Here is a 14331-nt window from a genome sequence, read left to right as displayed (position 1 = left end):
GTCAGCAACGCAGTCAACACTACTAGACATGCCTCAGCATCCTGACCTTGGACCAACTTCTGACCCCAACCTTGCAATTAAGTTATGTCAAGCACAGACCCAGTCCTATCATGTCCACATTAAAAAATACTAACTACCCCTCATTCCCTATTAAGTTAAGCATAATGTTTAACAAATTGAACAACACAGAACCCCAGTCTTTCTCCTGCCTTTTGAGCTATTCCTTTTCTGACTTCATACCAAGTGGCTTCATCACTCTGTCCGTCCTTCTGCCCCTTGACATGAAAATCCCCCAAGAGCCTCTTCTCCCTCGGCACTGTGTTCCCTGGCAGCCTCATCAGATCCTGGCTCTGCCAATTACCAGTTCGGATATCCTCAGCACGCTAATTAACCTCTTCAAGCCCAGTTTCCTCAACTGTGAACTTTCTCTGCAAACCAGAAAGCTTTCCTATCTTCAGACCCTCATTTCTGTCCACAATACCCACCTGCATCTTGCACAGTTACTTCAAATTCAACATAAACTCTCTCCTTCCCTAAAGCAAATGCTTCTGGTTTCACAACTTGATTACAGTACCATCCGCCTCCTCCCTTCTCCCAAAACACAGAATCTGAAGGGCATCTCTCCGCTGCTTCTTGCTTCCCACCTCCACTCAGCTAGGCTTCTCTAGAGAGGCCATGCAGTGTAGTAAGTTGGGAGCTGGGCTCTGAAACCCGGAGGCCAGGTTGAAAAGCAGGCTCTGCCAATCTGTCTGTGACTTCAGGAAAGTACTCCGACCTGTGTATGACGCGGCTTCTTCGTTTGTAGAATGCCAATAAATGAGTCAATTCACGTCAAGTGCCCAGAACAGCACCTGGCACATAGTAAAAGTCTTCCTGTATTTCCATACGGCCTCTCAATGTCAGTCCCTCCTCTTGCTTCTCACCACCTCTACCTCAGTTCTTCTCAACCTAGAGTGTACAGAGAACCCCAAAGTCCTGGCTATAGCCCAGGTGAATTAAATCAGTCTCCGGGGTGGGACCCAAGACTCCACTGTCTGTGTCTATGTGTGTTAAAGTTCCCTGTGTGATTCCAGTGTGTGCCAAGGTTGAGAACTACTGCTATAAACACAGAGCCCTCGACATCTCTAACTAGGACCACAGTCCTTACCCAGACCCACAGTTCTCAGAGCCAGGAACATGGACACCTGGGTGCCACCCCAGAGTCTGATCCAGCTGGGTGCAGTGCAGCCTGGGCGTGGGGCATTTTCAAGTTCTCCAGGTGATTCTAATGTGTAGCCAGGTTTCAGAGCCAGGACTCTTTCCTCTACACACTTCAATTCATCATCCCATTACTGCCAGACTCATCGTCAATGACGGTCCCAGCCCCATCACTCCCCACATCCAAACATACGTAATTATTCCTTATTTCCTATTCAATTAAACATAAACTTTTCTTCCCATAAAGACTGGGTAGCTTTAAATCAGGTATCCTATACCCACAGCTTCCTTCAAACTGGGCAACCGGCTCCTAACCACCCACCCACGATCTTTTATGCCTTTGTTCTTCCATGAACCTCTGTCAGCTGTGCCCGGTGCAACCCTACCCACCCTTCAGGGTTCCTCTGAAATAACACTTCCCCCTCAGAGTCCTTCCCGACCCCCTGTCGGAGAGCAGAAAAAGCAGCCAGGTCACCCCTCCAGCCCCTCTAGACCAGAGCACACTGCCGGGGGAAGAAGAGGCACTCAAAAAGGGCTTTCCATGTGCGGCTGCTACTTCCTCGCTAGGCTGCCTGCAGCGGCAACATCCAACTCAAGTGCTCATTTTCACCCACTGCCAAAATCAGTCAAGGATGCCACACTGCCAGGCAATTATCAAGGTTAGTGGTGACTCCTGCAGAGATCTTAGCAGTTAAAGAACAGATGACGTTCATTTGTCTAAAGTCAGCAAGAAGTTCCCTTCCTTTTGGATAAAGAAATCAGCATTGTTTTTAAACCCTGTTTCTAAAAAACTAAGCTAAATACAAAACACATCACTTGAATAACAGAAGAACAAACAAACAACAGTGGGAACCCAAGATTCAGCTTGAGGAAGAACAATGACAGTGAACAGCGGACGCTGGAGGGGTTTCACCAGCACCCAGCAGAGCCCTGCACAGAGCAGCTAGGGACATGCAGTGAATTAAATTCAACACAAGGTGAAGAAGCAGCCCTTCCTCTCGCTTATTCCCTGCATCGTATTATCTAAGGAGAATCTAAAGTTGGTTATCTAGAGACTGACAATGATGTTTGGTTCTGCGCTCCGAGAACCCACCACCCTCTGGTGAAGACATCCGTCTGAAGGAGGGGGCCTCTCCTACATATGCACATCCTCGTAATGATGGAATTCTTGGCTGCCTAAAGATATTTCAAGCCAGTGGAGGATAATATGGTGTGATGCTTACTGACTGACTCCTCTAAATGTGTGAGTAACTGAATGATCCATCTGAAAGTCTGCCTAAAAGCAAGATAATCTAATTGAATCCTTGGAATGTTTGACATGAGTTTTAAAGAAAGGAGGCAGGTGAGGGGCAGAAGGAGGGAGGGAGGGAGGAAAAATGTGAGCCGATTAGAAAGTCAGAGTGTTCTAAGGAGGAAAACAACCAACCAAGGTCAGGCTGCTCTGAGGTCAAAAACTTGGGAAGCTGACAAAGAAGTTGGGCAATCCCAAAGGATGATCTGAAAATAAATTTCTAAGTTTTGTTATTGCTAAAAGATTGGAGAATGTCATTTCCACAGACTGAACTGAGAGGGAAGATACCAAACATTCGGAGTCTATCCCACTCTTTAAGCTGCTTCAAGAGTTTCAAACAGCTTTGATCAACGGCATCAAGAGTCCCAAGTGGTGCTCGGCTGGGAGCAGAGGCACCAAGAGCCCAGCGCCTTCTACAAGCGAAGCTTCTCTGTTTTGAGATTAACGTTAGATGGGTTTTGGTCCGAGTCAACTGGTTCCCCAAATTTATGCTTCATAAGACCTTGTTAAATTCATTTTCTAAAACTTTCCTTTCAAATGGATAACCAAGCTTGCTTACATCATCTGCCTAAAACTTAGAGGCCCTACATAAAGAAAATGATTAATTTAGGCTGACCATGCCTATTTGGAAAGCAGCTTATTAGCAAATGTGTGACACCCCGACAGATTCAGCAACAGAGGTTCCCAGAGAAGATGCAGGGCTGCAAGGAGGAGGAGAGGAGCTGAAGTAACATAAAGCAGAGCCGCTGAAGACGGTGGTCCTTCCCTCCCACCCGGCAGGGCCTGCGATTCTCGTTAAAGTGCATCTCTACAGTTCTAGGTTCTAAAAACAGTAATAAAACATTATTGCTGATGTAAAAGATGAGAAAAATAAAATAAATAAATACATTTATAGTCAAAACCTACAAATCAGCTGCAAGGAGAAACCAAGAACTCTTAATACTAAAAGGACACGTGAGTGTACAGGTGTCCATGTTTTCAGACTTCTTTTTTTGTTTTGTTTTCATATTTTTTTGTTATCTTTACAAGATATTGAATATAGTTCCCTGTGCTATACAGAAGTTTGTTTTTTATCTATTTTATATAAAGTAGTTAGTATTTGCACATCTGGAACTCCCACTTTATCCCTTCCCACCCCTTTTCCCCCAGATGTCTTAAACAGAGGTGATTCCATTCACTTTAGGCAAAATACCTGCTAACTTTTCACTTGGGAAGGAAAAGGGTGGGGGTGGGCAGCAGGCCGAGACTGGCATCAGGTCCAAATTCCTCGTCAAACACACCTGCCAACCATCACAAGGTTCGTCCTTTCCCTCTTCCTTCTTTTATTTCTCAGACAAGAAAGCTAAGACCCAAGGGGGGACCCAACTTCCTTGAGGTCTTAAAGGTGCTGTCGGTCTGAGGATTGTCAGGCCCTCTGGCCCTCAGGTCTGCGTTCTCTCTCAAACCTCCAGGCCTCCTCTTGATGGTGGCCCCTCTGCGCCTCCCCCCCAACAACGAGCTTGACCCCATCTCCTTTCCCTCCCCAGAGCTCCAGTGGCCTGTGTTTCCACTGTGCACTCTATGTTCTCCTGAGACAGTAAGGAAGGGGGTAGGGCACAGCCATTCAAGGAATGACACAGCAGTTAGCACCAAGATGGCAGAGATTCAACTCCCAATAGACCTTGAGCTTCATTACACGCTCACTGTAATACCCTAGACCGGTGACTGGCACTCCCACAGGCGCCAGGACAGTTCCGAGGCCGACCTTAAAAGGTCAGAAAGTGGGCGGTGGAGGAATTCCTGGGAATCCCTGTCCCTTTCCCAAAGTAGTTGGGATAATCCTCCCACTTGCTAGCATATGAAGTTACCGAGCCCCTAAAATCTAACCACCTCTATACCTCGAGGCCTCTCTGCCCTCTGAGTGAGAGGGACCGCATTCAGTCTATGGAGTGTGTACCTACTTTTACCTTAAACTAAACACCCACCCCACGCCTTGTGGCCTCTTGCTCCCTCGCCTTCCAAGTCAGCCTGCAGTCTATGGAGTATGTATCTTTCTAAATAAATCTACTTTTACTCAACTGTGGCTAGCTCTTGAATTTTTTTCCCGCACGAAGTCAAGGATCCACACTTGGTGGGGCGTGTCCCAGAGACTCAACTGAGACCTGAGACGTGGCCCTCCTCTCGCCCCACATTTTCCTGTGTCACTTGGACGGCACAGCCATGCAGGACACGGGGCACAGCAGCAAAGCAGCAGTGACTCAGCGTGTCCAGGGCCGCCTCCCCTTTTCAGAGCAGAGATCTTCCTGCTGTTCTCGGGGGTCATAATTTCTGATCATTTAATAAAATAATCAAGACTGACAGAGTATATACTTTAATAAAAACAGCGCTAGACATATATCTGAAGTATTAAATACAGTGTTGTTGACTTTTTAGCCCTTGGGCAACATGATGTGATTTTAGTCATTCTGCTCAATTCTCTTACTTTCTGTTTCTTTCACTTACAACTTTCCTGGCCTCCTCCTTATTAGTTCTTTGGTATTTTTATGTGATAGTTTTTTGGTTTCCTACTGCTGGGATTAACTACATGGGATCCAGCCCTTTGCAAGGGAAGAAAACATTCCAAAAGTGACCAGACAGTGGGAGCACACTGGAGGTTTAGAGGAAACTTGAGAGGAAAATGTATTATCCACATCTCACAGTCATAAAAAAAAGACTGCCCAAGATAACCAGGCACCCTTAAGAAAGAGATGAGCAAACTGGTCATTCTGCTTTGGGAAGAGGGACGGGTTGGTGGGAAGGTAGGCTAGTCGGAGTGACCAGCTTCACACTGGGCTCTCTACTGACCCTTCCTCGTGCTCTCCCCCCATCACTCACTCTCTCGCAGCAGAACAGCTCACACACAGATCAGTAAGTATTAAGTGACACTGGCAAAGAATGGGCTTTTTAAAACTGGAGTCTAGAAAATAAAACCAGACAACTGGAGGGGGTTGGTTGCTCCTTCCAAGGGAAGCTACTGAGAAGAAGAGAAGAGGGGAGTGACCAGTTAATCCTGCTGGAGCCATAATGGGCACTTGCCCTGAGCAGGTCGAAGGAGAGGCCCTCCTTGATTGCATCAGTGTACGGGCTCAGCCAAACTGGCTAATTCCACTGAAGTGATCCGAAGAGCTGAGGGGAAACCGCCTCCATGAGGTTTCTCTTCCAATCAACCCAGGCAAACGCAAACAACGCTCTCTGACAATCAGCTGTGCTCCGGTCCCTGGGCTTCATTCCGGGGATATGAGACTAGCACTTAGCCGACACGCTGTACGTCACTCAGCCGTCTTGTTTTCATCTGTCTCCCCCACTAGACCGTCAGCTCCACGAGGACAGGGGTTTCTGTCTGTTTCGTTCACTGCTGTACCACCAGCACATAACATGGTGCCAGGCGGACTGCCGGTGCTCTACAGACATTTATGATATAAATGAAGAGTTTCAACCTGTAATCTAAAATCCGAGTAAGTATCCTGGTAAACACTGTGATGGAGCCATCCTATCTTCCTGCTCACCTGCCATCTGCCAAGCCCCAGCATGGAACTCCAGAAATGCAAAGCTGCACAGACAGACCTGGGCCTGGGCGCTGAGCTGGTGAGGCCAACTGCAGACTGTCTTCCTTCCTCACGACCACCAAACATATTCTGCTCCCTAACACCTCAGTACCTTGCTTCATACGTGTGAAAAACATGCTGGAATTTACCCATATACATATACTCTGGAAAAATATCCTAGAACAAGAGCTCAAACATCAGTCATAAGTGTCACTTAACAGCAGGCAGGGTATTAGGAGAAGAACAAAACACTACTAGGAAATAAGAAAAGCCAGGCTGGCACTCCATGAACGCAGCAATTAGGGGGCTACCGAGGCCATGACTACTTCTACCTAAGAGAGACTTTAGATTCAAGATACAAGCATGCCAGGAGAGAGGAGACAGCCTTAAATGACTTACTTCTCCTCATTGTAGGTTTCCTATTTTTTTTCCCCTCACTTCTTGTTTCCTACCCCCAGCCCTGAATTCTTGTTACCAGGCTAACACAGGATGTTTCAGCTGTGAAAATGTAAGGCCCCAATGTCACTATACGCAGAGTGCTCCATGCGTACATGTTAAAGCTGACTCCAGTTCTGTTGCTAAGAAACTGCAGTAGGAGAGGGTTTTCCATCCTCTTCATTTATAGAATAACCACTTTGTCTACGGGGGGACAAATGCAATCTCTCAAGTCCCCTTGTGCCTTGTTCTCATTTTTTAAGTGAACAGAGAAAGATGATCGAGAGTGGCTCAAAGTGTACGCTATCTCCATTTTTTTTTCACACGCCCTTGAAAATGAGACGGAAAACATGTTTTCAATAACCCACTGCTCTCATATTTATTAATCTTTCAAGCTGAAGACTCTCCCCAACATTCCCCCACTTCAAGCAAAAATGAAAAATGTCCCATAAAAATTACTCTTTGATTTTAAAAGATTATCCTGAGCAGCGAGGAATAATTTAGGGTGTGCTTATTTTCAACATGGGGTTAGTTCCCAGATCTCTGCTCTGTTCTCCATGCCCCCAAGGCCTGAACACGGACACATGCTTGAACATGCAAATAGACACAGAGACATGGAGCCCCAAAGAATGGCACAATTTACTGTTGGCTTCCTAAACAAAACAACCCTCCGCCCCCCACAAACCACCTAAAATTAGGGCTTGAGGAAAAGAACTTAAAAACATATTGGTTAAAGACAATGGAAAAAAAGAATGACGTTTAAAAAGAAAGAAACAGGCGTACTAACTCTGACCACAGTACACAGAGGAAGCCTAGAAAGCAATAAAGCCATGTATGTGAAAGGCAAGGTCATGGCTGAATTTGTAGATTTAACCCAGAGGCCAACTTCTACTGCATGAAGTACTGAAATAAATTTTTGAAATATCTCTCCCCTTCTAATGCTTGGTCTATTTCATTTACTAAAGGTTTCTAAAGTACGTTTCTCTTTACAGCCTGTTACACAGTAGAATCTTTCTCCAAACTAGTTGACAGAACTGATTGCCTTACACTAACTTTTCTGCACATATAATTGATTTTTAATTTGATGTCTCATTTCCAAAAGGACTTGACAATAAACTCCACTCTATTCACACAATCGACTTCCTTAAACAAGGGTTTGATTCAAAGGCTGCTAGGAGTCAATTACAGGAAAAAAATAGTTCTGTTTCATTAATACCTGAAACATTAGGCAAATTTTACCTGAATCTACCTTTTCCTTTTCTAATATTAACGACTGACTTTTACCATGCACCATAATAAGAATACAAACAGGAATGAGCAACGTGTATATTACTTACATGCAAGAAATATGTCAGTATTTATATTTCTCTTATTTTTTCTACTCTCATATCTAAGAATTAAGCAATTCATAAGAAACAGTATCAGTTTAGTTTAAAATTACAGGAGGGGTAATCAGTAGAGAGAAGAATCTACTTTGATTCAATTTAAAATTTACTAAGTACATACTATGTGTTGCACCAAATATAGTATGTCTATATTTTGGGTTCTAAGCAAACTGTAAAAGTTTTCCAATTAAGACTTCTTTAGGAAGTGAGAATTCTAATGTTATGATTCAATTTACATAAGTTTACAATAACATAAAACGACTTATGTACATGAGGTAAAGTGCTCTGAAGACAGTATGAAACCAGGAAACTGTGAGATGGTGGTGAGGATTCAACTCCCCTTTAATATTTTATAATAATGTTCCAACAAGAGGGAAAATTCATACAAAATTTACAAAAAAAAAAAAAGAGGAAAAGGGATGGATTTATATTAAATGACCTACAGGACCCTCTTATCATCAACATTTTTTGAATGACCACATAAAATGCTCAACAACTCAGGAAATCTGACCATTCCTAAAATAAATATCATAAAACTAAGCCTTCCCCTATGCTGAATATATAAAATTTAAAACTAAACACCAAGATTATGGACGTCTTGAAATTCACATGCTGATCACTGCAGGCTGTGGAGACCGCCCCCACCCCGCGCTTTCCCCTCTACCACCACCTGCTGCTAGAGGACCTTAACTTTGGTTTTGCTGTGAATTCCATTTTCTGCAGCTGCCACACAAACAGTAAATAAAAGTCATTGTATTTTTGCCCCACTAAGCAGCTCTGTCTTCTAGCACATCCAGATGCCTGGCCTGAAGAGAGTGAACAATGAAAACAATGTTTTCTTGAGCATGCATCCCAAAAAGGGCGTAACAAAGGCATGTGAAGATGCTGCCGGAGAAGACTGTGGAAAGAGCTGCATGTGTCCCGGTGTTGAGTGATTCCTTGGCCGGCCACACTGGTTCATTGGATTATAGACATTCAGAAAATTAGTTTGCCCTGTCATGTCAATTTTGAAAGAAGGACTTTCATTTATATTTATGGTAAACTGAGCTTTAAATTGAAGGATGGCTCAGATGTTTTAAAATTTATGAATTTGTAAATCCATGTATGTGGCCAATTAAGGTTTATCACCACCACAGATTAAATACTGTTGGATACAAATTTCAGAGGTTATTTGTATCTAGGCTGCTCATCTCAATGTATTACATCAAAATCGGTATGAAATATTAAATATTAAAGGGAAACATATTTCAAGACAAAAGTTAGTTACTCCAGATGAAATGGAAACACTCTGTAGGGATATCAGAAGCAACAAAACCTCTACCTTACGCAACACCTGGAGTTTTGCTGAAAGCTAACATAATGTGAAAATAATTTCCAAAACAAACAGAGCCAAGTGGATGGGAAGCAAAGGGTGAAATGCACAGCTCAGTGAAGCACCCAATCTTACAACCTTGCAAGTCAGGCCAAACTCCACAAGGAAAATGCAGGCCCTGAATTTTAAAAAGAATTCAATTAGCATCCCCAGCATTTCCATAATCAACAGCTGAATGCTAATTAAGAGCACAGCATCAAGCAGCAATGGAATCCCAGCGCAATAAGCAACAACACAACAGCAGCAAATGCTACCTTCAGCTTGCATGCATAAATAAACAGAATTAATAACTGTCCAAGCATGGAAGGGTGACTTAATCTGTTTCGATTAGTGCAGTTCAGCCTGGGGCCTTTGTGTTATATTTAAATGTGTTTATCATGTTTAATTAAAAACCTAATAATCTAGGGGAGTTTTTTTCTTTTTGTTTTTTAAGTTCTGATCTGTATTTTCCACCTCTTTCTCTTTTTAAGTTCTACTTATTTGGATGGCTTCCTGAAAAAGAACAGTATTTTCAGCATAATGCAGGTGAAACTGGCTCACCATCAGTGTACTATCCAACGCAGCAGCCAGCCGCTTCCTCTGGCTCCATCCTTGCCCATACCATGGTATGCAATACGCTTCATGAATTGAAGCAAAAATGCTTCTCTGATCTGTCCTGGTTTATTTAGCCTGAAAGACTTTGCTATGAGCTAGTTACCAAGGTGTTTCTCACAGTCTCTCCACTAAAGCAGAGTTCATTTATCACTGTCTGGCCTAGAATTTGATAGAAACTGGCACAAATCTGGCTTTCAGTTCAACAAAATGTAAGCTACCTCAGCTCCAAAGCAACTTCAATAAGAAATACCATATCTACACACACAGTATTACTGAGAGAAAGTGTGAAATGAAAGGCCTCCTATTGTGTGACTCTGAGGCCTAAGAGCTCAAGAATTCATGATCATCTGAAAGACCTAGGAAGAAGAGGCTGAGCGACATTATCAGTCATAATTTGGGAACTTTTTCTAAAGCAAAACTTCCAAGGTTAGCACTGGATGCATGTAGAAGTTTTCCTCTTTGATGCTGATGCATAACTATTAACCATTATAAGTTTAAAAATGCTGGAATTAGGATGATGTCAGTTATAGTGAAGAATCTTTAAAAACAATAATCTTGAATAAAGAGTTGTCAATATTCCTCAAGTCCCTCATAGGTAGACATATTATTCTCACCATTAAAAAGTCCTCACTCTTAATAAGTTCACAAACTAAGAGGGAGATCAACACAGACATAAAGACTGTGAGGAACCAAGGGCTAGTGATGGCAGCACAAAGCTGCACGAGGAGGCAAAGGATGAGCCGCCAGTAAAGGATGCAAATAGGAGACTCAGCTCAGGACAGGAAGCTCTCTGCCAGAAACTGCACTAAGCCTTGAGGCTGGTTAGGGCCTGGGTTGGCAAGAGACATTAGTCTGCTCATGGAGCAGAGGATCTACAGAGCCAGGAGGTACCGGCTGCCTGCTCACAGCACAGCAAGGGATGCACACCACCAGGTGCTCGTTCTGCAACCAACCTACATGAAGGGCTCAATTTACATTAAAGGAAAGCAAGTTCATCAAAATTGTAGTCAGATCAGAAGTTGGGTAGTTATATCAAACTGATATACTGGGGACAATGAAGTTTAAAAATAATCAGAATGTTCAAGTATACAGAAAACTGAGAGGGAAAAAAAGAGGTCCATGTATTTATTTGAGTTGGGAAATATTTATTTTGCTTATTCTCGTGATTCCTGGGGTGAGAAAATGTGGGAAACTGAACAGAAGGGGGCCACATGCACAGAGCAGGTGTTTACCCACAGCCCAAATCAGGCTAAGGTGAAGAGTCTTTTTGATTTATGTGCTCTGTTACCACATAAAATGATTCAAATATTTGATCTGGACACATTTATCTGAAGCTTCCTTCAGCCTATCAATTATTCAATCACTCTCTCATTCACTTTTGGGATTTGAGAAAGTGAGGCTTAACTTTGCATGAATATGGGAACCCTTTGATCTCTGGGCTCTGCAAGGGCTGGATGGCTGCCAAAATATTTCTCATAGCTTCCACTAAAACAAGAAGCAAACATGACAAAAATGAGCCCAAACTGACAAGGATTTACCCAGTTATGAATCATCCGGGACTCAGAATGGGCAGCACTTTGGAGTCATCTCATTTTTCAGAGTTAAGCTGGGCTCTTCCCGATGTGTAAGCCCCCTCCCCATTTCCACCCTACTGTTCCCTAAAAGTCCCCAAAAAGCAGCAGCAGGGACACAGTCCACACTGCACCCAAAGCAAGCAAGTGCCACAGGGAAAGGAAGCCGGTTTTCTTTCAAGCAGAAAGAGCTTTCTTTACGCCGGAATCTGAAAACTCCAGAGGGAATGAAAGGTCAAGGGAGAGATGAACAGAGAGGAGAGAGCGCCCTGGCTGTTGAGGAGCCAGCCGCCAGCCCGGGAGGCAGGACTGAAAAGGGAGGGACGATGGGGGAGGCACAGGAAGACGGAAGACAAGGAGAGACCAAAAGGAAACAGAGCCGCACTGAAGGAGAGAGAGACTAAGAAGCAGCAGCCAGGCACGTCCGCAGGGACAAGGACCGCAACGGGCCACACTGGCCACGTCCGTCCCTCCCTTTTCATCCTCTTATGTCATTTGTCCACAAAGGGTTTTTGCAGAATTTTTTATTTGTATCTATCAAAACTCTTACCTCCTTCCTACATAAACAAGTCTACGGTGGAAAACAACATCAACATGATTTTCAAAACAACCGAGTGTGACATTTTCACTTTGGCCACTATCTGAAACAACAAGTGTTTGAGATGTTTCTCTCTCTTCATTAATCATGTAAGGTTTTAACATTTTAAATCTCAAAACAGCAACATCAGCATCATCCTAAGTCTGATAAACTCAGGAGTCTTAGGGGAGCAGGGAAAGAGCACTCTAACACCCAGCCTTCCAGGACCATTCCAGTGCCTCCCCTCTGCCTCCCGGTCTCCCCATCGCTCTCAGCTCCCCGCGCTCATCCACAGCCAGTTCATCCCGGCTCTGCTCAGTGCACGTCCCGGAGCTCACCGCTTCCCACACCACTGCGGTCCTGCTACTCAACCACCAGTCTCGGGCCTGGACTCTCACAATAGCCTCCAAAGCCCACACCTGAAACAGTGGCCAGAGAGAGCCCCCCGGCAGACTGTCCTCTGCTCAGAAGCTGCTCCCGCAGAGCAAACAGCAAGGCCTTGACCTCAGTTCTCAGACCACCAGGCTCTGCCCCTGCAGGACCCTCCCCCTCAACCCGCCTCTCCTACTGCCCTCCTCTCGGACACACTCCTGCTTAGCTCTTAAACTTGCTTTAGGCCTCTGACGTCCAAAAGGCTTGCCACCTCACGTCACTAAGGTCTCTGCGCCAGCAGTACTTACCAGGCCCTTCCCAAGCCTCCTTACAAAAGGCAGCACCCGCCCAGTCCGTCCCCATCCTCGTCGCCCTACTCGGCTCTCCGCAACGCGGGCACCGCCACTGGACACACACTGATGTGCACAGGTCTCCCCTCCTAAATCGTGAGCCTCCTGAGGTGGGCCCGGGTGTTCCCCTAGAGGCCTCCGAGCACCCCACTTGGCACTTAATAACACTCAATAGACGCTGCAGGAAAAAAGAGCAGGATCCGGACGGCTGTACAATTTCTGAACACTCTTTCTTAGCGTATTTTTAAATACAGGTGAGGAACTTACAATCACTCAATACGTGTGCCAGTGCTGGCCTTCATCTCAATTCCATTCACCTTAAAGGGCAAACGTCAAGCCTAACACTCATCCTGAAACTGTGTTTGCAAAAGCACGAGAAATCTTTTAAGTCTTCTGAAAAAAACAAAAATTAATTGATTTTTGTTAATGGAGGTACTGGGGATGGAACCCAGGACCTCATGCATGCTAAGCACGCGCTTCACCACTGAGCTATACCCTCCCTCATGAAATCTCTGTTTTTTACCATAATTCCTTTTGAAAGTCATGAGACAGGGGATGGAGTTTCATGAGAACACTTTCTGCTGGGATAAAAATCCACAGGTTTGAAAATCTGTATTTGTGGGTACATATCTATCTCCCCACCTCCTCTGATGGGCCATCCTAGCAGAATGAATATATAAAAGCCACTGTATTTATTTAATCAAATCTGTGCTTCCTGATCTCGACAGATGTCCCTTAGAGGGTCAGGGATCCTGCCAGCCTTCAAAACAAAAGCAAGTTACCAGCCTCACTTGACTGTGTTTTAATATAGGGAGGTATCAAAATCAAGCCTGCACCCAAAACAAACCAACCAACCAAAACTAACTTTTTAAAAGAGCAGCTGTTCATTCCTTCTGCCCTTCCATGAACCTGGGAAGATCTCTCCCATGACCTACAGAACCAACGCTCACTAAAACCAAGCCTTCCCGTTCAGCGTTGAGGCTCAACGGCCCCTTCCCGTGACTGACGATGCCGTGGATGGACAGTCTGCACCCATGACTGGACTTGTGCAACAGCGACCAGCAAGTCCCCGACGCCCCAGGCCCCGAGGCAGCCCCCCGCTGAGCTCACCACTTCGTCCTCTGTCCAGCTCTTCTCGATCAGCTTGGGCACAGGCTTCTTCACCAGGCGCTGCAGGGCTTTGCCAGCATCGTAACCGCTTTCATGGAGCTAAAACAACAACAACCATTTTAGTTTGTTAATTGTGCCAAAGGACACAATTGGAAGCAAATCAATACAAGGGGAACCCTGCATTTACTCTAACAGAAGAGTCATGAAATGGGCATACAAGAGTCAGGGTCGTTTCAGTCAGCATGATGATTTGTTCTTAACCAGTCCCCAGTTCCAGCTGCTCTGGGAGAGGGAAACAGGGAAGGCAGAGAACATTCTGGCCGTAACAGGGATAAGATGAGAGTAGCAATAACAAATACTTATTGAATACCGGGCCTGGCCCACTGCTAAGTACATTCCACGCACTCATTATCGTTCTTAGTCCTGCAAGGAAGGTATTCCTTCATTTAGTCTTCCGGGGTAAGAGTTTACGGATGAGGAGACTGAGGCACTGAAAGGTCAAGCAAAAGTGCCC

At 44.8% G+C, this 14331-nt stretch overlaps 1 protein-coding gene across 4 annotated transcripts in view; it reads right to left on the bottom strand.

Moving 5' to 3' along the window:
• Window positions 1–14331, bottom strand: part of RERE (arginine-glutamic acid dipeptide repeats) — a 366200-nt gene that overhangs the window by 75589 nt on the left and 276280 nt on the right. For all 4 annotated transcript variants that reach the window (XM_074377496.1, XM_074377499.1, XM_074377498.1 and 1 more), the window contains one exon: window positions 13818–13916. In XM_074377496.1, coding sequence (XP_074233597.1) covers window positions 13818–13916 — 99 coding nt within the window. The remainder of the gene's footprint in view (window positions 1–13817; window positions 13917–14331) is intronic.

Source organism: Camelus bactrianus, chromosome 13 (assembly GCF_048773025.1).
Source record: "Camelus bactrianus isolate YW-2024 breed Bactrian camel chromosome 13, ASM4877302v1, whole genome shotgun sequence".
In the NCBI taxonomy this organism is placed as follows: domain Eukaryota; kingdom Metazoa; phylum Chordata; class Mammalia; order Artiodactyla; family Camelidae; genus Camelus; species Camelus bactrianus.
The sequence above is the reverse complement of the archived record's forward strand: the minus strand, read 5'-3'. Positions and strand labels throughout refer to the sequence as shown.